Source organism: Neoarius graeffei, chromosome 4 (genome assembly GCF_027579695.1).
Source record: "Neoarius graeffei isolate fNeoGra1 chromosome 4, fNeoGra1.pri, whole genome shotgun sequence".
Taxonomy (NCBI): domain Eukaryota; kingdom Metazoa; phylum Chordata; class Actinopteri; order Siluriformes; family Ariidae; genus Neoarius; species Neoarius graeffei.
This window is the reverse complement of record NC_083572.1, coordinates 63890634-63914822: the sequence shown is the minus strand read 5'-3', so window position 1 is coordinate 63914822 and position 24189 is coordinate 63890634. Positions and strand designations below refer to the sequence as shown.

At 46.4% G+C, this 24189-nt stretch overlaps 1 protein-coding gene across 1 annotated transcript; it reads right to left on the bottom strand.

Moving 5' to 3' along the window:
- Window positions 1-5074: 5074 nt before the first annotated feature.
- On the bottom strand, window positions 5075-18980 carry LOC132884601 (receptor tyrosine-protein kinase erbB-4-like). The gene is made up of 4 exons (XM_060918447.1): window positions 18881-18980; window positions 5626-5780; window positions 5317-5503; window positions 5075-5121 (listed from the first exon to the last, which is right to left on the bottom strand). Exons 1-4 carry the CDS (start codon window positions 18978-18980, stop codon window positions 5075-5077), a joined length of 489 nt encoding a protein of 162 aa, XP_060774430.1.
- Between the last annotated feature and the right edge of the window lie 5209 nt (window positions 18981-24189).

Sequence of the window (24189 nt, the reverse complement as noted above, 5' to 3'; positions counted from 1 at the left end):
CAGTGGTCCTGGTTCCCAAGACTGATGGGTCGGTCCGGTTCTGTGTGGACTATAGAAAGGTCAATGCGGTGTCTAAATTTGACGTGTACCCAATGCCTCGCATTGATGAGTTGCTTGATCGGTTAGGCGCTGCTCGCTTTTATTCGACACTGGATCTAACCAAGGGATATTGGCAGATCCCCTTGACTCCTCTATCCCGAGAGAAAACGGCCTTTTCCACACCGTTTGGTTTACACCAATTCGTCACGATCCCCTTTGGGTTATTTGGGGTGCCCGCTATGTTCCAGCGGCTTATGGACAGGGTCCTCCGCCCTCATGCTGCCTACGCGGCTGCCTATCTAGGCCCAATAGAACTCCTTCTTCAGCTTGACGGCATCCCTTACTTCCGGTGTCCACCACCGGGTTCGGGGATTGCCGCCACGACAGGCACCGGAGACCTTGCGGCCACAGCTCCGAACAGCTGCGTCCACAATGAAGGTAGAGAACATGGTCCACTCAGACTCAATGTCCCCCATCTCCCTCGGAAGCTGGGAAAAGCTCTCCCGGAGGTGGGAGTTAAAGACCTCCCCAACAGAGTGTTCGGCCAGACGTTCCCAGCAGACCCTCACCATACGTTTGGGCCTGCCAGGTCTGTCCAGCTTCCTCCTATGCCAGCGGATCCAACTCACCACCAGGTGGTGATCAGTTGACAGCTCAGCCCCTCTCTTCACCCGAGTGTCCAAGACATAGGGCCAGAGATCAGATGAAACGACAACAAAGTCTATCATCGACCTCTGACCTAAGGTGTCCTGGTGCCACGTGGACTTATGGACACCCCTATGCTCGAACATGGTGTTTGTTATGGACAAACCGTGACTAGCACAGAAGCCCAATAACAAAACACCACTCGGGTTCAGATCGGGGAGGCCATTCCTCCCAACCACGCCCCTCCAGGTGTCACGGTCGTCGCCCATGTGAGCATTGAAGTCCCCCAGTAGCACAATGGAGTCCCCAGTCTGAGCACCCCCCAGTACCTCTCCCAGGGACTCCAAGAAGGCCGGATACTCTACACTGCTATTCAGCCCGTAGGCACAAACAGCAGCAAGAGCCCTCTCCCCAATCTGAAGGCGCAGAGAGGCGACCCTCTCGTTCACTGGGGTAAACTCCAACACATGGCGGCTGAGCTGGGGAGCTATAAGCAAGCCCACACCAGCCCGCCGCCGCTCACCATGGGCGACTCCAGAGAAGTGGAGAGTCCAGCCCCTCTCGAGGAGCTGGGTTCCAGAGCCCAAGCTGTGCGTGTAGGTGAGCCCGACTATCTCTAGCTGGTACCTCTCAACCTCCCGCACAAGCTCAGGCTCTTTCCCCCCAGAGAAGTGACATTCCATGTCCCAACAGCTAGCCGCTGTATCCGGGGATCAGGTCGTCGAGGCCCCTGCCTTCGACTGCCACCCAATCCACACTGCACCAGCCCCCTACTGCTATCTCTGTGGATGGTGAACCCACAGGAGGTTGGGCCCACGTCACCTCTTCGGGCTGAGCCCGGCTGGGCCCCATGGGCAAAGGCCCAGCCACCAAGCGCTCGCATGCAAGCCCCAACCCCGGGCTTGGCTCCAGGGTGGGGCCCCAGTTGCGCCATACCGGGGCGACGTCACGGTCCTTGGTGGTTTCTCCATAAGGGTTTTGGTGAACTGCTCTTGGTCTGGCCTGTCACCTAGGACCTGTCTGCCTTGGGAAACCTTGACAGGGGCATAATGCCTCCGACAACATAGCTCCTAGGATCATTCAAGCACACAAACCCCTCCACCACAATAAGGTGGCAGTTCTAGGAGGGGAAGCAATATTTTAGTGAACATTTTGAGAGGTGTTCAAAAGATATTATGACCACATGGAAAAATATAAATCAGTTGCTGCAAAGAGAAAATTCTACCTCAGAGCTACCAACAGAGTTTCTTGACAGTGAAAATTTTTTCAACAAGCCACCTGATATAGCTGAAAAATGTAATGATTTTGTTTCTTAATATTGGGCAGTTCTTAAATACACCTACTGGTGCACCTGAACACATCATCAGTGATGTAACCTGGGGTCCTCGGGTGTTTCGGGTCTTTCAACAGCAGACACCCTCACCCAGGCAACCCCACCACGGTTGATCAGGCCGCAGTGTGTGTTCAGGTGGCATTCACTTGTCCCCATAGACCCTCTCTCTTTATCCAGAGCCATCTCAAGGCTTTCTCAGCTGTTTCGGTGATGTTCTTGATGGCTCTGCTCCTTGCTCCTCCTGTGATGCCCAGTACACTGAGTGCTTTGTGGAGTGAGTAGCTCACAAATCCTCTGCAGCCTACTTCAATGGGCATACACCTTGCCTTCCAGCCCTGCTCTAGACAGTCTGCCACCAGATGTTCATATTTGGTCTTCTTCCTTTCATGGGCCTCCCCCAGGTGGTCCTCCCATGGCACCGTTAGCTCCATGATAATGATGTTCTTGGTGCTGTCTGAGACCAGAAGGATATCTGGCCTCAGGGTGGAGCCAACAATGTGCTGCGGAAATCTCAGCTGCTTCTCCAGGTCCACTGACAACTGCCGGTCCTGGGCTGTAGCCAGGATCCCTGCTGCCGCCCTCTTGTGTCCAGCCTTCGGCTGCTCTCCTGCCTTGACAAATGCAACTGCTCGTGTTATGTTGCACACCCAGCTGAAGCTGCTGATCCCCTTGCTGATGGCTTCTGCAATGGGTTTCAGCACCTGGTTATGGCGCCAGGTGTATCGACCCTGGTTGAATGCTGTCGGGCAGGAACTCAGGATGTGTTCCAATGTTCCTTTTCCTGAGCACAGTGAGCAGTTCAGGGTCTCCACCTTACCCCAGGTGAAGAGGTTTGCCAGGCTAGGCAGGGCATCATACACTGCCCGAATCAGGAAGGTGATGTGGTGTGGCTCAGCCTGCCAGAGGTCCGACCAGGTGACTTTCCGGTCCATGGCTTGCTCCCACTGCATCCATGCCCCCTGTTGCCTTAAGCCAGAGGCTCTGCTTAATCTTCCTTCCTCCACTGCAGCCCTCAATTCCTCCTGAATCTGCCTCCGCTTCTCCTTTCCCTTGCTCTCCTTGAGCCGAGGTGTTGGGAACAATCCCAAGCCTGCTCTGCCATGCACCACCACACCCACTAGATCTTTATGGTGCAACTGGGACTCTGCATCCAGCACTGCAACCTGGGCACTCCACTTCCTCCCAGTCCTCACCACAACTCCTGCCTGGGCCACCTTTGGGTCTCTTGAGTCTCTGTACATCAGCACCTCCCTTGCCCGTGTAACTTTGAACTCCTCTTCCAAGGACTTCAGGGGCAACCGGAGCTTTGTGGTGTTACCATAGAGGGCGATATTGCCGAGACTTCTAGGCAATCCCACCCATCTCCGGAGGAACTGGCAAACAAAATTCCTTCTTGTTGTGGAAGTCCTCTGGATTTTATTCCAAGGAATTATTCAATTATTTCTTCTTTTAAGCCTCCTGACATTCAAGAAATAAGTGACATAATTGATGAATTAAAAACATCTTCAGCTGGTCATGACAATATTCCAGCATTTCTTGCCAAACAGGTGAAACAATTGATTTTGCAGTCACTTCTTCACATTTTTAAAACAGGCACTGTACCTCAGGATTTAAAAGTTGCTAAAATTATTCCTTTGTTTAAAGCAGATGATCCATGCTGTTTTAATAATTATAGACCCATATCTATTTTGCCATGTTTTTTTTCAAAAATATTGGAAAAGATTATTTATAAAAGGATTCTTTTACATTTGGACTCTATTTCAATTCTTTACAAATATCAATATGTGTTTCAGAAAAATCATTCCATTTATATGGCTTTACTTCACCTGATTGACAAAGTTACCTCTGCACTTAACAATAATGAATTTACTTGTAGTATCTTTATAGACCTGTCCAAAAGCTTTTGATACAGTAAACCATTATATTTTATTGAAAAAACTGTATAAATATAGCTTCCATGATATCATACACAAATGGTTAAATAATTATATTTCTGATAGAAGACAATTTGTTTGTGTCAAGGGCTGTGATTCAAACAAAGCCAGACTACGCTGTGGGGTTCCACAGAGATCCACTCTTGGACCATTATTATTTCTTATCTATATGAATAATTTGTCAAATGTTTCAAATGTTCTTTCCCCAATTATGTTTGCAGATGATACAACCCTAATTCTTTCTCATTCAAATTTTATCTCTCTGATAAAAGAAGCTAATGTTGGTCTAATTGCTTATGTTGTAGAAGATCCTCCTGAGTTTCTCAGATACAAACACTACATTCTGGTACATTTCAGACCCAGTAACACCCTGAAGCAGAAACTGGTCCACCTTAAGGACAGAATACCCAGACACAAACAGGACAACGTAGTGCATGCAATTCAGTGCAGTAAGGAATGCACGGACTAGTATATTGGGGAAACAAAACAACCGCTTCACAGGTGCATGGCTCAATACAGGACAGCCAGTTCCTCAGGCCAGGACTCTGCTGTCTATCTTCATCTTAACAACAAAGGACACTCATTTCAGGATTGCAACGTACGCATTTTAGCCAGAGAGAATCGGTGGTATGAGTGAGGAGTTAAAGAAGCCATTTTTGTCAACTTGGAACGGCCATCACTGAACAGAGGTGGTGGTCTAAGACACCATTTATCGGCCACCTACAATGCAGTCCTTGGCACACTTCCCAGACATTTGAATGCACACCAAAGCCCAGCTGTTTTCAGTGACTCACAGGAGGACAGAGAGAACCAACAACCCACTGATCACCCCAACGACTCTCTAGGCCATTCACACCCAGCCCCCAGTGACCCACACCAACAGGATGACCCAATGACACCTTAGGATTGCCTTTCATACATGAGAGGATGAATACCTGGTACTCCCTATTAGTCAGACAGAACTGAAGAAGCCTTTCGGATGAGAGGTGAAATGTCTTCAAGAATCTTCAAGCAAGTCTAGTTGCTCTCTTTTACCACCCACAGTTTACTATGACCTGGATAACTAAGAATCTTCACAGACATGTTAGCAATTACAGAATTTAGATGAGCAAAATATTCAGGGTCATGCAATGAAACTCTTAATGAGGCTCCTGGGCTGCTTATCCAGAGCTGTAACATATTAATGAAGGTACGCACTTAAATGCCTCTGTCTCTTGGCTTCTGGACCCCTACTTTGTGCGACACATGTCACCAGGTAAACAGAGATGGAGGGAGTAGCTGCAAAATGTGTGTCACACTTGGTGCACAAAAAGAATAAATACACTGATAGAAATTGTCTGTGTGTGTGTGTGCGCATGTGTGTACCTGTCAGATGTGTAAAGCCAAGCTCCTGTACTCCGTCATCTCCATCCTTCTGGTAGTTAACTAAGACAGCAAGAGCAAAGCGCCCTTTGTACAGTGACGTTCCTCTGATCACACGTAACTGCTCCAAAGGCAGGTATTTGAACTGGTTTATGGCTATTAGAACATAACCTGTAACCTCACGAATAGACTAGAGAGAGAGAGAGATAGGGGAGAAGAGTGCATTGCTTGCTGTTTGACACTGACACAAGATGAAGGAATCACCGTGAATGACTACAGAGTTTGTGGTATACACACACACACTTCACCTACCTTCAGGAAGGACAAATCATGGTTGTGTTCCATGTGAGTGATCTCAAGGTTGCCCATGACGATCTGGCAGCCAGTATATAGCTTCTTCATCTGCTGGTACTGAAAATCTGAATTTACTGACAAACTCAGCACATTCTGAGTGCCTGAACACATGGCTGTAGAGAGAGGGAGAGAGAAAAAGAGAGAGGACTGTTATTTTATTCAGAATAGAACATAGATGACATATCAAATGTTTAAACTGAGAAAATGTATCATTTAAAGAGAAAAATTAGATGATTTTAAATTTCATGACAACAACACATCTCAAAAAAGTTGGGACAAGGCCATGCTTACCACTGTGAGACATCCCCTTTTCTCTTTACAACAGTCTGTAAACGTCTGGGGACTGAGGAGACAAGTTGCTCAAGTTTAGGGATAGGAATGTTAACCCATTTTTGTCTAATGTAGGATTCTAGTTGCTCAACTGTCTTAGGTCTTTTTTGTCGTATCTTCCGTTTTATGATGCGCCAAATGTTTTCTATGGGTGAAAGATCTGGACTGCAGGCTGGCCAGTTCAGTACCCAGACCCTTCTTCTACGCAGCCATGATGCTGTAATTGATGCAGTATGTGGTTTGGCATTGTCATGTTGGAAAATGCAAGGTCTTCCCTGAAAGAGACGTCGTCTGGATGGGAGCATATGTTGCTCTAGAACCTGGATATACCTTTCAGCACTGATGGTGTCTTTCCAGATGTGTAAGCTGCCCATGCTACATGCACAGCACCCTCCACAATTATTGGCACCCCTCGTTAAGATGTGTTCTTAGGCTTATAATAAATTAATTTTTTTATAAATAATATAGGACAACAATGCAAAAAAAGAGAAAAATTCAATGTAGAACTTCGACCGGGTGGGTGGAGCACAGAAGTACGGCAGGCCAGAACTGAGTTTCCAAAAACTCTATTTTTGCATTTTTCAGTGACTTTACCATCTCCCAGCCACACATACACGCGCGCACACACACATAAGTCGTCTGGTTGGGGAGAGAGCTCCCTTCCTCTGCTCTCTCTCTCTCCTTTTATAGGGCGCGGTCACTGGGAAGACACACAAACACAGGTTAACTGGCATCAGGTGCAGTGATTCTGCCACTTACCTTCCCTGACTCCGCCCTCCGTTCACAGACTGACGCTTGACCACACCCCCACTGCCACATCCAACCTTTAATTCAAGTGCATTTATTCAGTGGGAAAAAAATCCCACATTAAAAAATAATTATTTTACATGAAATCATGTGTGCCACAATTATTGGCACCCCTGATGTTAATACTTTGTACAACCCCCTTTTGCCAACAAGACAGCACTTACTCTTCTCCTATAACATTTCACATGATGGGAGAATACAGAGAGAGGGATATTTGACCATTCCTCTTTGCACAATCTCTCTAAATCGTCCAGAGTCCTCTCCTATGCACTCTCCTGTTCAGCTCACCCCACAGGTTTTCAATTGGGTTGAGGTCTGGGGACTGAGATGGCCATGGGAGGAGCTTGATTTTGTGTCTGGTGAACCATTTTTGTGTAGATTTGGCCACATGTTTAGGGCACATGTTTTAGCACATCTTGCTGAAAGACCCAGTGACGACCCATCTTCAGCTTTCAGGCAGAGGCCACCAGATTTTGATTGAAAATGTCCTAGTATTTCAAAGAGTTCATGATGTCATGCACCCTAACAAGGTTCCCGGGGCCTTTGGAAGAGAAACAGGCCCACAGCATCACCGATCCTCCCCCATACTTCACAGTGGGCATGAGGTGCTTTTCCGCATACTCATCTTTTGTGTTACGCCAGACCCACTTAGAGTGTTTGTTGCCAAAAAGCTCTATCTTGGTCTCATCTGACCAAAGCACACGGTCCCAGTTGAAGTCCCAGTACCACTTAGCGAACTCCAGACATTTACGTTTATGCTTGTAAGTGAGAAAAGGCTTTTTCCGTGCATGCCTCCCAAACAGCTTGTTGGCATGTGATGGTTGTTATGGAGACTTTGTGACCCCCCCAAGATGCTACTCTTTGATGCAATTATCTAACAGTGAGCTTTGGAGAACTTTTTACTTCTCTTACCATCCTCTTCACTGTGCGTGGTGGCAAGATAAATTTGCATCCTCGTCCAGGCTTGTTTGCCATTGTTCCAGTTGTTTTAAACTTCTTGATGATTCCTCTGACTGTCGATATGGGCAGGTGTAGGCGAGTGACTATTTTCTTGCAGCCATTGCCTGACTTATGAAGGTCGACACACAGCTGCCTTACTTGAATGGTGTGTTCTCTTGTCTTTCCCATGTTGAAGAGTGAATAAGAGAAATAGGCCTCTGTGTCACATCATATTTATACCCCAGGGAAACAGGATGTGATGAATTACTAATTAAAGCTTCCTAGATACTCTGATCAACTTTATAAACTACAGTAGAAATGTCAGAAATGCTTCAATTACATTTATTTTCTAGGAATTGTTATGGGTGCCAATAATTGTGGAACAGGTGATTTATGAAAAATAATTATTTCTTAGTCAGGGATTTTTTTTAAATTCACTTGAGTTAAAGGTTACATTTTTCTACAATTTTCAGTGTGAGATTATGCTTCTGCAATAAAAATTGAATTTATTGTAAGGCTTTTAACACATCTTAACCAGGGGTGCCAATTATTGTGGAGGGATATATATATATATATACACACACTGTATATACAGTGGTGCTTGAAAGTTTGTGAACCCTTTAGAATTTTCTATATTTCTGCATAAATATGACCTAAAACATCATCAGATTTTCACACAAGTCCTAAAAGTAGGTAAAGAGAACCCAGTTAAACAAATAAGACAAAAATATTATACTTGGTCATTTATTTATTGAGGAAAATGATCCAATATTACATATCAGTGAGTGGCAAAAGTATGTGAACCTCTAGGATTAATAGTTAATTTGAAGGTGAAATTAGAGTCAGGTGATTTCAATCTATAGGATGACAATCAGGTGTGAGTGGGCACCCTGTTTTATTTAAAGAACAGGGATCTATCAAAGTCTGATCTTCACAACACATGTTTGTGGAAGTGTATAATAGTACGAACAAAGGAGATTTCTGAGGATCTCAGAAATAGCATTGTTGATGCTCATGGAAAAGGTTACAAAACAATCTCTAAAGAGTTTGGACTCCACCCATCCACAGTCAGACAGATTGTGTACAAATGCAGGAAATTTAAGACCATTGTTACCCTCCCCAGGAGTGGTCAACCAACAAAGATCACTCCAAGAGCAAGGCGTGTAATAGTCGGCGAGGTCACAAAGGACCCCAGGGTAACTTCTAAGCAACTGAAGGCCTCTCTCACATTGGTTAATATTAAATGTTCATGAGTCCACCATCAGGAGAACACTGAACAACAATGGTGTGCATGGCAGGCTTGCAAGGAGAAAGTCACTGCTCTCCAAAAAGAACATTGCTGCTCATCTGCAGTTTGCTAAATATCATGTGGACAAGCCAGACAGCTATTGGAAAAATGTTTTGTGAAGGATGAGACCAAAATAGAACATTTTGGTTGAAATGAGAAGCCTCATGTTTGGAGAAAGGAAAACACTGTATTCCAGCATAAGAACCATATCCCATCTGTGAAACATGGTGGTGGTAGTATCATGGTTTGGGCCTGTTTTGTTGCATCTGGGCCAGGATGGCTTGCCATCATTGATGGAACAATGAATTCTGAATTATACCAGTGAATTCTAAAGGAAAATGTCAGGACATCTGTCCATGAACTGAATCTCAAGAGAAGGTGGGTCATGCAGTAAGACAACGAACTTAAGCACACAAGTCGTTCTACCAAAGAATGATTAAACAAGAATACAGTTAATGTTTTGGAATGGCCAAGTCAAAGTCCTGACCTTAATCCAATCGAAATGTTGTGGAAGGAACTGAAGCGAGCAGTTCATGTGAGGAAATCCACCAACATCCCAGATTTGAAGCTGTTCTGTATTGAGGAATGGGCTAAAATTCCTCCAAGCCAGTGTGCAGGACTGATCAACAATTACCGGAAATGTTTAGTTGCAGTTATTGCTGCACAAGGGGGTCACACCAGATACTGAAAGCAAAGGTTTGCATACTTTTGCCACTCACAGACATGTAATATTGGATCATTTTCCTCAATAAATAAATGACCAAGTATAATATTTTTGTCTCATTTGTTTAACTGGGTTCTCTTTATCTACTTTTAGGACTTGTGTGAAAATCTGATGATGTTTTAGGTCATTTTTATGCAGAAATATAGAAAATTCTAAAGGGTTCACAAACTTTCAAGCACCACTGTATATATTACACACAGTTGTGGTCAGAAGTTTACATACAGTGACATGAATGTCATCTTGGATATGAATGTCATGGCAATATTTGGGCTTTTGGTAATTTCTCTGAACTGTTCTTTTTATGTGGCAGAATGTACAGCATACATCTTTAATTAAAAAAAAGCACTAGAATTTGGTGCACAAGTTTTAATTTTCTTTGGGCTTTCTGAAATCAACACAGGATCAAAATTATGCATACAGGGTCAAAAATGTACATAAAGCACACCTAATATTTGGGTAAAATGTCTCTTCGCAAGATTCACCTTGACCAAACATTTTTGGTCAAGGTGCCTTTGTCTTACATTTTTGAACTGTTTGCCTGCCTGTTTGTAAATAAACACTCTTCCTGCAATTACATCGATCATTCACCTGTTTACATGACACACTGAGTGCGTTTACATGCACATAGAGAAAATCGAATTTCTGCCGTTGCTCGACTGAAATCGAAGTTCTAAATGCCATGGATACACCTTAGCTAGGCTGAAATTGAACCGAACTTGATTTCTCGTAATCGAGCTACACGACCTAGATTATGCGATTTTTGCCGAGCTACTTAGTGCATGTATACCCTATCGAGCTACGTAGTCGAGCTACTTACTTCAGCACTGCCCCTTCCGGAAGTGACAAGTGACGAGACCACAAGCGGGAAACACGACAGCCTCGGTCGGCATGACAACAGTAGTAGCGAGCAGCAGAAGAGGTCAGGAGGAACAAACGAAGAAGAGAAAATGGCGAGCAGAAATGTGCACTTCTGGAGCAATGAGGAGACAGAGTTCATGCTCATTCAGCTTAAGGAGTTGAATATATTAAAATTCATGGACGGGAGAAAAACGCGCAATGGAGAACACGGAACTGATAACTTTGTTTATACTCTTGAGTAGCTCTTCTTCATGACGACAACCGGAAGTGTACCAACACGATGAGGCGTGTAGCGCCACCTGTGGCTCAGGTGCACAATGTACCTCACACAATAGCTCGATTTCCTTGTGTGCATGTAGGATTGGATTTCTCTGGCACCCCTGCTGGGACCCTTTGCTCGATTACTGACAGCAGCTCGATTTGGATGTGCATGTAAACGCACTGACTGACCCATGCGTTCCTCTTTCCATCAGAGACAAACAATAAATAATCAAACCTGCAGTCAGGTTAACAATACGTGTTAACGCCATAAAACAAAGGCTTAACTAGCCTTGCTTAGGACATGATCACTAACAATTATCGAGAACGGTGATCAAAGGATGGATAAAAGGATGAAATGACTGCTGATACTGCTGAACTTAACACCTAGTTAAAGTGTATCAGCAGCGTTTTTATATCCCCCCGCCCAGCCTCCCAATGAAACATAAATGACATAATTGCTGATTTTCAATGCATGAATGAACTGAATGGTGAAGATTTAGATTACATCGCAAGTCAGTGGGTGCACACTCACAACAATAGACCATTAACTTCTGTCATTTCCATAACAGACAAAGAAATCATCACCTTTCTTTAATGATCCTTAGTCATTGAACTGTGATCGTGAAATCAGAAGGAGAAATTCATGATAAGGAGAACGTGCCAAAAGTTTTGCACATAACAAGAGTGTTAGCTGTGACAAGTGGTTTTATTTCAGTATTACCAACTATTTGGTATAACAAACTATTTGGACGTCTCCCAAGGAGCATGTTATAGTGGGGTTGCAGTGTAATACTATGACTACCACCACCACCACCAACAAAGCAGAATACTCCAAAATATTCTACAAATTTTAATATTTAGTACATATAAATTTCATAGAGGGCGGCACGGTGGTGTAGTGGTTAGCACTGTCGCCTCACAGCAAGAAGGTCCAGGTTCGAGCTCCGTGGCCAGCAAGGGCCTTTCTGTGTGGAGTTTGCATGTTCTCCCCGTGTCCGCGTGGGTGCTCCGGTTTCCCCCACAGTCCAAAGACATGCAGGTTAGGCTAATTGGTGACTCTAAATTGACCATAGGTGTGAATGTGAGTGGTTGTCTGTGTCTATGTGTCGGCCCTGTGATGACCTGGCGACTTGTCCAGGGTGTACCCCCCCCTTTTGCCCGTAGTCAGCTGGGATAGGCTCCAGCTTGCCTGCGACCCTGTAGAAGGATAGAGCGACTAGAGATAATGAGATGAGATGAAAAATTTAATAGAACTGTGTATACACACACACACACAGACAGGGTGGCATGGTGGTGTAAGTGGTTAGCACGGTTGCTTCACAGCAAGAAGGTTCTGGGTTCAAGCCCAGCGGCTGGCGAGGGCCTTTCTGTGTGGAGTATGCATGTTCTCCTCGTGTCTCTATGGGTTTGCTCCGGTTTCCCCCACAGTCCAAAGACATGCAGTTAGGTTGATATGAGGTGCCCTTGAGCGAGGCCCCTAACTCCCAACTGCTCCCCGGGTGCTGTTAGCATGGCTGCCCACTGCTCTGGGTATGTATATGTGTGTATTCACTGCTTCAGATGGGTTAAATGCAGAGAGGAATTTCCCAAGTGTGTGATGAATAAAGTTGTGCTTTCTTTCTTTCCACTGACAACATAAAAGGAAACCTTTTGGCTCTTTTTTGTTAAAGGTCCCATGGCATTGTTTTTTCATTAATTGTGTGGTGGTCTCTAGTATGAATGAATGCCCTGTGAGCCAGTTTTGGTGAAAAAAATGCTGTGGTTCTCCTGTTTCAGGCTGTTCTAGCTTGGTGGAGGAACGGGTGGCAGGAGAGCGACAGGATTTCAGCTCTTATCATTAATATTCATGACATGTAAACGTGTTACCTCTGATTCGCTAACAGCACTGTGACGCTACCTCCAGTGGGTCAGAACAAGCGGATGTGGGTGTCTTACTATGGCGAGAGAGAAGGAACAAACCGCGAAGGGAAAAATACCGCGCACTGACGTCATTAAGGTGCGACGCAAGGAAATAAAATAAATTCAACAAATGTTTGGGTTTTTACTGAACAAACAAACAAATAAAATGAACGAGTGACTTAAAAAAAAAAGAATGTGGGTGTCTTTGTAAAAACTGTTTTGATTGGCGATTATAACAGAGCATGCTGCATGCTTTTTGGTTTTGTAGCGCAGAGTACCTGGCTAACTGCAGGAAGCGGTTAGCTGCACAGCTAATGTAGCCATTGCAAGGCTAACGCACCGATTTCAAAACATGGCAAAACGACTTAACAGTTATACACTTACTTGTTCGGTGTTTGTGGCTGATGCGGCAGGGATGCTTGGTACGGACCCAGGCTTCAGTGACAGTTGATGTGCAAAACCTGCCCTGTACTGTCCCAAGTTGTGGAAACATTCATCAGGAAAATGCTTCCGACAAACATACACCGTCTTAGGTAGGCTCGACGGCGTATTATTGGAGTAAATAAAATTAAGCCACTGCGTCTTCAGGGGCTCTCCCGTCGGCAGTAAAAACAGACTCCTTTCTGTGTTGTCACATCCATGTACAGCGCAACTTCCATGTTTGGTGGCAACTTTTGAGCTGGGCGGGCAATCCATACAGTGGGTGGGAATCCAGAGGGGGGGCGTGGGGATCATCTCCCTTGCTGACATAGTAAAGGGAAGAGCCCATCAATGCGCCATTTTGACGCGCCATTCTCAAATGTTGATGTAGACCTCTCTGAGGTGTGGGTGGAGCACAGAGGACGGCAGGACAAAGCTTCAGGGAACAACAGGCTTTTATTGCCAGACTTTTCAGTATAACAATCGTTCCTATTTGGTAAATACACACACACACACACGCTGTGTTCTGTCCCAGGAAGAGCTCTCCTCTGCTCTCCCTCTGCCTCCTTAAATAGGGCGCGATTACTGGGAAGACACAAACACAGGTTAATTACAGTCAGGTGTAGTGATTCTGCCACTCACCTTCCCTGGCTCCGCCCTCCTGTCACAGACCGGCGCTTGACCACGCCCCCGCTGCCACATACCCCCACCGCCCGACTCAGGCCGGGCGCCCGTCCGGCCCGCAGCCGACTCCCCCCCCCTCCCCCTTGATGGGAGAGGAAGTCCGCCACGACCATCTGCGCCCCCGGCCTGTGGACCACCTTGAAATTGAAGGGTTGGAGTGCCAGATACCAACGGGTGATCCGCGCGTTGGCATCTTTCATGTGGCGGAGCCACTGGAGGGGCGCGTGGTCTGAACAGAGGGTGAAAGGGCGCCCCAGCAAGTAGTAACGGAGGGCAAGGACCGCCCACTTGATCGGCCGGCATTCCTTCTCAATAGTGCTGTAGCGCCCCTCACGCACCGACAGCTTCCTGCTGATGTACAGGATGGGGTGGTCCTCCCCCTCCACCTCCTGGGACAACACCGCCCCCAGCCCTCTGTCCGACGCGTCGGTCTGCAACACAAAAGGGAGAGAAAAGTCAGGGGAGTGTAATAGTGGCCCCCCACACAGTGCAGCCTTTACCTCAGAGAACGCCCGCTGGCACTGCTCCGTCCACTGGACCGGATCTGGCGCCCGCTTTTTAGTGAGGTCAGTCAGCGGGCTGGTGACGTCCGAATAATCAGGTATAAACCTACGATAGTAGCCAGCCAGCCCCAGGAACTGTCTCACCCCCTTTTTGGTCTTGGGCCTCGGGCAGGCCGCAATCGCTGCTGTCTTATTAATTTGGGGACGCACCTGCCCGTTGCCCAAGTGGAAGCCCAGATACTGTACTTCCACCCGCCCAATCGCACACTTCTTCGGGTTGGCAGTGAGACCCGCCTGCCTCAGCGACCTAAGGACGGCCCTCAGGTGTTGCAGGTGCCGCTGCCAGTCGTTACTATAAATGATAATATCATCAAGATATGTGGCTGCATAGGTGGCGTGGGGCCGGAGGACCCTGTCCATCAGCCGCTGAAACGTAGCGGGCACCCCAAACAGCCCAAAAGGAAGTGTGACAAATTGGTGTAAGCCGAACGGTGTGGAAAAGGCCGTTTTCTCCCGGGATAATGGAGTCAAGGGGATCTGCCAATATCCCTTCGTCAAATCCAGTGTTGAGTAAAAGCGAGCCGTGCCTAGTCGATCGAGCAGCTCGTCAATACGAGGCATTGGGTACGCGTCAAATTTAGACACCGCATTGACTTTTCTATAGTCCACACAGAACCGGACCGACACGTCGGGCTTGGGTACCAAGACCACCAGGCTGCTCCAATCACTGTGGGACTCCTCGACGATGCCCATTTTGAGCATGGTCTGAAGTTCTTCCCGAACCACCTTTTTTTTGTGTTCGGGTAGCCTGTAAGGGCGGCTACGCACTACCACCCCCGGGGGCGTCTCTATGTGGTGTTCTATGAGGTTAGTGCGACCGGGCAGGGGCGAGAACACATCCGAAAACTCGGCCTGCAACTGGGCGACCTCCGTGAGTTGGGTCGGGGAGAGGTGGTCCCCACAGGGGACCGGAGAGGTACGTGATGCCAATGTCCCTTTTTGAACCTCCGGCCCCAGCTCCGGCTTCTCCGGAACTAACAACACCAACGCCACGGGGACCTCCTCGTTCCAGAGTTTAAGCAGATTGAGGTGGTAGATCTGTAGCGCCCCTCCCCTGTCCGTTGGCCTCACCTCATAGTCGACGTCCTCGACTCGCCGTGTGACCTCAAAGGGTCCTTGCCACTTGGCGATTAATTTGGAGCTCGACGTGGGCAACAGTACGAGTACCTTATCTCCCGGAGTGAACTCTCTAAGGCGCGTGCCCTTGTTGTACAGGCGGGCTTGCCGTTCCTGGGCCTGCCGCAAATTCTCCTGAGTTAGGTGGGTGAGCGTGCGGAGTTTTGCGCGCAGGTCCATAACGTACTGAATTTCATTTTTACTCTGTGAAGGTCCCTCCTCCCAATTTTCTCGCAGCACATCTAAGATGCGGCGCGGCTTACGCCTGTATAACAATTCAAACGGGAAGAACCCCGTGGAGGCTTGGGGGACCTCTTGCACTGCAAATAACAAGGGTTTGAGCCATTTATCCCAGTTACGTGCGTCCTCACTTACGAATTTTTTAATTATATTCTTGAGGGTGTGATTGAACCGTTCAACTAAACCGTCCGTTTGTGGGTGATAAACGCTGGTGCGGATCGGCTTAATACCTAATAGCCCATACAGTTCGCTCAGTGTTCGTGACATAAACGAGGTGCCTTGGTCAGTCAGAATCTCTTTCGGGATTCCAACTTGGGAGATGACGTAGAAGAGGGCCTCCGCAATACTGCGTGCGGAGATATTGCGAAGAGGCACCGCTTCCGGGTATCGCGTTGCATAGTCCACCAGAACTAATATAAAGCGGTACCCTCGTGTTGGCCGATCTAATGGCCCGACGAGATCCATCCCAATTCTTTCGAACGGGGTCTCGATTAATGGTAGGGGGCGCAAAGGCGCTTTTGGAATGGCCACTGGATTTACTAACCGGCATTTGCGGCACGCCGTACACCACCTACGGACATCGCCGCGAATCCCCGGCCAATAGAATCGGGCCATTATTCGGGCTAGTGTCTTATCCTGCCCTAGTTGTCCAGCCATGGGATTAAAGTGAGCCGCCTGAAATACCAATTCCCGGCGGCTCTTTGGAATTAACAGCTGTGTGACTCGCTCTTTCGTCTGAGTGTCCTGTGTCACTCGGTATAATCTATCCTTCATAATAGAAAAATAGGGGAAGGACGGGGTGGCGTTCGGCTGGAGCGTTTGACCATCGATTACTCTCACTTGGTCAAACGCATGTCGCAGAGTCTCGTCTCGTGATTGTTCTAATGGGAAATCCGCGAGGGATTCCCCAACAGAAAGAGGAGGAGCCGGCGGCTCCTCACTCTGTCGCGGAGATGACGTAGATGGCTCTGCGACAGCAGCTCCAGCCAAAGCGACAACGGGACCTCCCCCTGTCAAATGGCAGGACCCACTCTTTACTAGGCGCGTCATTAAACCCCGAAATCCCGGCCAATCAGTCCCCAAAATTAAAGAGTGGGTAAGGCGAGGATTAACCGCCGCCTTCACTATAGATTTTTCCCCTCTGAAAAATATGTGCACCGACACCAAAGGGTAGCTGTGAACATCCCCGTGCACACACACAACACCTTCACCCCCTGTGCTCCCCCCAATGCCTCGTCTTGCACCAGGCTTTGGCGGATCGAGGTCTGATTGCAACCAGAATCCACCAACGCCTGATATGTAGCCCCTTGGACACTCACCGGTATGCGATACGCTCCGGCCCGATCGAGGGCAGCCTCTGGCGCATCGGGGATCTGTACCACCGCGCCCACCTCCATTGCTGCGCACTGTTGTTGCAGGTGGCCCGGCTCCCCGCAGCGCCAGCAAACCGGCCCGGGCTTTCCCTCTGCACCGGTGCTCTGGGGCTCACTCACCTGGGGGGGGGGAGAGACAGACACAGAAGGGAGAAACGAGAGGGCACCACGGGTGCAGCGGGCCGGCTGGGGTGGAGCCGGCCCCCGTCTCTGTGGTGGGGGAATGGGGCGAGGACGGGACACAGAAGGGAGGGGAGAAAGAGAGAGAGAAGAGGAGAGAAGAGAAGATGTCGTCGGCTGTCCTGCTGCCGGAACAGCCACCAAATGATCCTCCGCCAGTCCTACTGCCTGATCCAGCGACGCCGGGTGGTGGCACTGGACCCATTCCGCGGTTCCGGCTGGTAAGCGGGCGATGAACTGCTCCAGCACAACCTGATCGATGATTCCCTCGCCCTCAGCCACCGCCAGCAGGCGTCCCGGAGCTGCTGGCCGAATGTGAACGGCCGACCGACTTCCTCCAACCGCAGTGCGCGGAAGCGCTGGCGCTGTTGTTCTGGTGTGCGCCCCACGCGCTGGAGGACGGCCCGGCGAAGGTCCGCGTAGGCCAGCCGGCGGTCGGCGGGGAGCTGTAGCGCGGCCAGCTGCGCCTCTCCCGTCAGGAGGGGGAGGAGGCACGCCGCGCGCTGCTCCATCGGCCACCCCAAGGCTTCGGCGACCTGGTCGAACAATGTGAGAAACGCCTTGGGGTTGTCCTGCGGGCCCATCTTGGTCATGGTGAGGGGAGACGGGCCCGCGGCCGGGATGTTGGTGGACCCCGCCGACGCGAGGAGATGCCGGAACGCCTCGCGATCTTCCTGCTGGGCCAGCACCAGGGCTTCGAAGCGCCGCTCTTGTTCCTTTCGGAGCATGATGATCGCCTGGTGCTGGCTTTGCTGAGCCGTGCCGAGGGCGTGGACCAGGTCCGTGAACGGGGAGGATTCCATGGGGCTGCTGTGTTGGTGCTCCACCTTTTTCCCGGGTTTCGGCACCACTGTAGACCTCTCTGAGGTGTGGGTGGAGCACAGAGGACGGCAGGACAAAGCTTCAGGGAACAACAGGCTTTTATTGCCAGACTTTTCAGTATAACGATCGTTCCTATTTGGTAAATACACACACACGCTGTGTTCTGTCCTGGGAAGAGCTCTCCTCTGCTCTCCCTCTGCCTCCTTAAATAGGGCGCGGTTACTGGGAAGACACACAAACACAGGTTAATTACCGTCAGGTGTAGTGATTCTGCCACTCACCTTCCCTGGCTCCGCCCTCCTGTCACAGACCGGCGCTTGACCACGCCCCCGCTGCCACAGTTAACAAAGGGTGGGCATAGTTTGGTTTACACATTATGAAATTTCTAGCCACTGGGGTGACTTAAGAAGGTCAGAGGAACTCATTTTAACGTTAAAAAACCTCAGAAAGTGAAAATTTCATGCCATGGGACCTGCAGTTTTTATTATGAAAAGACAGTTTTCTTAATAGAATTCAGGTCAAAACAATTCCGGTCCTTGTTAGGACGTTTTGACCGCACCAAGTTGTAAAATTACGCACGTGCAACCCCCACACTAAACAAACAAACAAACAAACAAACAAACAAACAAACAAACAAACAAACAAACAAACAAACAAACCGGTATGTGTAAATTGTGATCTTGTGATATTTGTGTCAGGAGTCACGCACCTTGTTTGCTGTCCGGAGATTGTGCGCGTGCAGGTGAAGGGAGCCACAGCAGCGCCACGCACAGCGCGCGCACCTGCACTGCCCAAACACCCATCCTCATCCTCCTTGATACAAAAAACAAAAGAAGAGAAAAAAGTGGACTTCTAAAAAAAAAAAAGAAGAAGGAAAATGAACCGAGGACAGGTAGAGAGACAGACAGACTGTTGCTCGGTTAACTTTGGTCTGAAACTGACCTCCCTGTTTACAGCGTTCTGTGTAAAAAGCTCCGGACGCTCATTGGCTCGTGGGCTGATCAAGGAACCAATCAAAAACACGAGCGTCTAAATTCCTTTCCTATGTACTGTACCTCGTGACGCCGAAACGGTAGACAGGTAGTTAAACATCAGGGTTACAAGAAAATAGGAATTAATTATGGAGCAAAATAGAAAATGTAAATATATTTTGTGCATACAGTACAATATATACAGTAATGCTTTTATGGCTGAGGACTACAGTTGACTTGCTAACTTTAGGACTGCAGTTGTCATGATCAGTTTTGCACTCAAGTTTCCATCAGTGAAGAGTTTATAACATCAACGAAACTGACTTCATGTTAAAACTGCTAATGTTAAGCCAGTGTCTCACTGGGCTGCGACAGCTTGCGAACGTCATTCGCGAGAAAGTTTCAAAAGTGTCTTGAAACATTTGCGGGGCTTCTCAGTTTCCTCGCATGAGTCGCAAAGTGTCGCCCCTTCGTCGCTGAAATTTTGAACATGTTCAAAAAATTCGTGCGACAAAATTTCTCTCAAAATAGCTGCAAATGCATCGCTGGTGTCGCAAAGCCGTTGCAAACCCTTCTCAAGTCAGTTTCCGTGAGGCTTCCTCTACTTCCCTGCCTGCTGAGGGAAAGCAGGGCCGAGACAGCCTGCGACTAGTTGGAGACACAACATATGCGAATATCAATTCAGTGTGATTTCAAGTGAAAATTGTCGCTAATTTGCATATTTTATCGCAATTGTTGTGTCTCCAACTAGTCGCAGGCTGTCGCAGCACAGTGAGATACTACTCTTATAGTCATGTTGTCTGTTGTTGCCCAAATGAGGATGGGTTCCCTTTTGAGTCTGGTTCCTCTTGAGGTTTCTTCCTCATGTCGTCTGAGGGAGTTTTTCCGTGCCACTGTTGCCACAGGCTTGCTCATTGGGGATAGATTAGGGATAAAATTAGCTCATGTTTTAAGTCGTTCAAATTCTGTTAAGCTGCTTTGCGACAAAGTTTATTGTTAAAAGCTCTATACAGATAAACTTGACTTGACTTGATATTGGAGCAAATTAGAAATCTCTCTCTCTCTCAGATTAGCATTGGTAATAGCTGAGGGGGAAACGCTGGAAGTGAACAGCGTCATTGTGTGCGCATATCATCTGCTGTTTGTCTGAAAGCTCTGGATTTTTTTAGAAAGGCCACATTATACAGAGACATTGTCAAAAATCTGCTGTGCGTCACTCAAACACAAAAGTCATTCAGCTTGGAGTCAAAGTATAACCAACGGTCCATATAAGGAATAGAGCGGCGGCTACAATTATTGACACCTTAATGATCTTTTGGCCATTGCAAAAGTAGAAAAGACTTTCAATATGTAAATTGTGCATGAATAATTATTCAAACTTCCACTGGAAAAATCAAGTTGATTCCTGATTACTTATTGTATCAGATCACGTGACACCATTCCACAAATATTGACACCTTTGTCCACAGTTATAGACACTGTTCCACAATTATCGACATCCAGATGATCCATCCATTATCTGTAGCCACTTATCCTGTTCTACAGGGTCGCAGGCAAGCTGGAGCTTATCCCAGCTGACTATGGGCGAGACGCGGGGCACACCCTGAACAAGTCACTAGATCATCACAGGGCTGGTACATAGAGAAATAACCATTCGTACTCACATTCACACCTACGGTCAATTTAGAGCCACCAATTAGCCTAACCTGCATGTCTTTGGACTGTGGGGGAAACTGGAGCACCCGGAGGAAACCCACGCAGACACGGGGAGAACATGCAAACTCCACACAGAAAGGCCCTCGCCAGCCGCTGGGCTCGAACCCAGGACCTTCTTGCTGTGAGGCGACAGTGCTAACCACTACACTACAGTGCTGCCCCATCCAGATGATTATTTATTTAAAAAAAACAACAACATAATAATAATAATTGGTATGTGGTATTAAGTTAACAAAACATTGTTTTTATTTAAAATTTGTTGTACATAGACTTATATTTAGTATGAAATATCTTTTATATAAATATATCGGTGTCAGTGCTTACATAAATGAGGAAGTAGTTCTAATGTTTGTAAACAAATGAACTGATAATGTTTAACCTGTCTGAAAATCTTTTTGTTCCACTTTCTACCAACTTTCTAAGTATTTTCGTAGATCACATTTTGTTAATCATTCATTGTTGTTTGTATTAATTTCTAGATTTGTATTTTACCAATAAATGTCAACAGGCAACTGACATTGTAACCACATGAAAATCCAAGTCAAAGGTCGCATGTCATGCCTCGAACCAAAACTTTTTACATCTAAAAGCATAAAATGTTCACTGATATTGTAATAGTCAAGTCAAGTCAAGTCAAGTGTATTTGTATTGCACTTTTAACAATAAACATTGTTGCAAAGCAGCTTTACAGAATTTGAATGACTTAAAACATGAACTTATTTTATCCCTAATCTATCCCCAATGAGCAAGCCTGTGGCAACGGTGGCAAGGAAAAACTCCCTCAGATGACATGAGGAAGAAACCTCGAGAGGAACCAGACTCAAAAGGGAACCCATCCTCATTTGGGCAACAACTGACAACATGACTATAACATTAACAGTTTTAACATGAAGTCAGTTTCCTTGATGTTATAAACTCTTCAATGATGGAAATTTGAGTGCAAAAATGTTCGTGTCGTAATATGTGGTAGATATTTACAACAAACTGGAAAACCCCCTGAATGGAATAGAAAAATCTGAATATTTCAACCATGTAATTTTTTTATATGCTAGGAATTTAATTCTAGTCTAATTCTATTTATTGCAATAGGATTCCAAATACTCTATAAGCATTCCATTCTGTTATGAATCAGAAAAAAATTATAAATCACAACACTTTTATTTTTTTAAAATACTTAATTTACTTCAACAATGTTGCACAAAGATCAATACATAACAGTTATAAATGTCACTTAATTCCACAGGGTGTTGTTAGTGTTCTTAATTTCCCTGAGGGAACCCGCCCAAAGTGATCAATAAAGTTTTATCTCATCTCATCTCATCTCATTATCTCTAGCCGCTTTATCCTGTCCTACAGGGTCACAGGCAAGCTGGAGCCTATCCCAGCTGACTATGGGCGAAAGGTGGGGTACACCCTGGACAAGTCGACCATTCAACCATTCACACTCACATTCACACCTACGGTCAATTTAGAGTCACCAGTTAACCTAACCTGCATGTCTTTGGACTGTGGGGGAAACCGGAGCACCCGGAGGAAACCCACGGGGACACGGGGAGAACATGCAAACTCCACACAGAAGGGCCCTTGCCGGCCACGGGGCTCGAACCCGGACGTTCTTGCTGTGAGGCGACAGCGCTAACCACTACACCACCGTGTCGCCCCCTAAAGTTTTATCTAATCTAATCTAATCTAATCTAATGGTGGACACTGGTGAAAGTGATCACTATTATCGACACCTCAGGGGACTTCTTAAACGCACATTTAGATACAAAATGGAGACTGTTAAATGAAAGAGTAAGAAAAAAAGTAGGTTTTGAAAAGGATATCATGAAAAATTATTGAATTTGATAAGTAAAAACATGTCCATGAGCTTTCCACCATGCTTACCTGCAGTGATAATGTCAGGGTTTTCCTCAAATTGCTGATTGTGCTAAAAAAATTTCATCTCAGGTAACGAGCTGTGTCATCAGACGACAAGATCAAAAGGCTGTTGTAACTGAAACTCACCTTTGTAAAATTGTCGATGTTGTAAAATTGGTGTCGATAATTATGGACTGTCGATAATTGTAGCCGCTGCTCTAGTATATATAATGTCCAAACCTTTAGCATACTCAGGGAGTTACTTGTCTGGATGCTGTGGATGAAAAAAAAAATGAAGGAATAATAATGATTTATTATAACCCCAATTCCAAAAAAGTTGGGACGCTGTGTAAACTGTAAATAAAAACAGAATGCAATAATTTGCAAATCACAGAAACCCTATATTTCATTGAAAATAGTACAAAGACAACATGTCAAATGTTGAAACAGAAATTTTATTGTTTTTTGAAAAATATATGCTCATTTTGAATTTGATGTCAGCAACATATTTCAAAAAAGATGGGATGGGACATGTTCACCACTGTGTTGCATCATCTCTACTTTTAACAACACTCTGTAAACTTTTGGGAACTGAGTAGACCAGTTGCTGTAGTTTGAAAGAGAAACATTGTCCCATTCTTGCCTGATAGACAATTTCAGTTGCTCAACAGTTCGGGGTCTCCTTTGTCGTATTTTGCACTTCATAATGCACCAAATGTTTTAAATGGGAGACAGGTCTGGACTGCAGCAGGCCAGTTTAGCACCTGGAGTCTTTTACTACAAAGCCATGCACTCTTAATATGTGCAGAAAGTGGTTTGGCATTGTCTTGCTGAAAGAAGGAAGGTCTCCCCTGAAAAATATTTTGTCTGGATGGCAACATATTGCCCTGAAATGTGTATATCATTCAGCATTAATGATGCCTTCCCAGATGTACAAGCTACCTATGTCATGTGCACTAATGCACCCTCATACCATCACAGATGCTGGCTTTTGAACTGTGCACTGATAACAGGCTGGATGGTCCCTCTCCTCTTTAGCCTGGAGGACGTGGAGTCCATTATTTCTAAAAAGAATTTCTACTTTTGATTTGTCAGACCTCTGAACAATTTTTCACTTCACCTCAGTCCATTGTAAAAGAGCTCAGGCACAGAGAAAGTGGTGGTGTTTCTGGATATTGTTTATATATGGTTTTAACTTGCATGTGTGGATGCAGTAATGAACTGTTTTCACAGACGATGGTTTTCTGAAGTGTTCCTGAGCCCATACAGTGATTTCCACTACAGACATGTGTCTGCTTTTAATGCAGTGTCGCCTGAGGGCCTGAAGATCACAGGCATCCAATGTCAGTTTTCAGCCTTGTCTCTTGCATACAGAGATTTCTCCAGATTCTCTGAATCTTTTAATAATATTATGTACAAGAGATGATATGATCTAATAATTTTAAATTGAAGAAAGTTATTCTTAAATTGC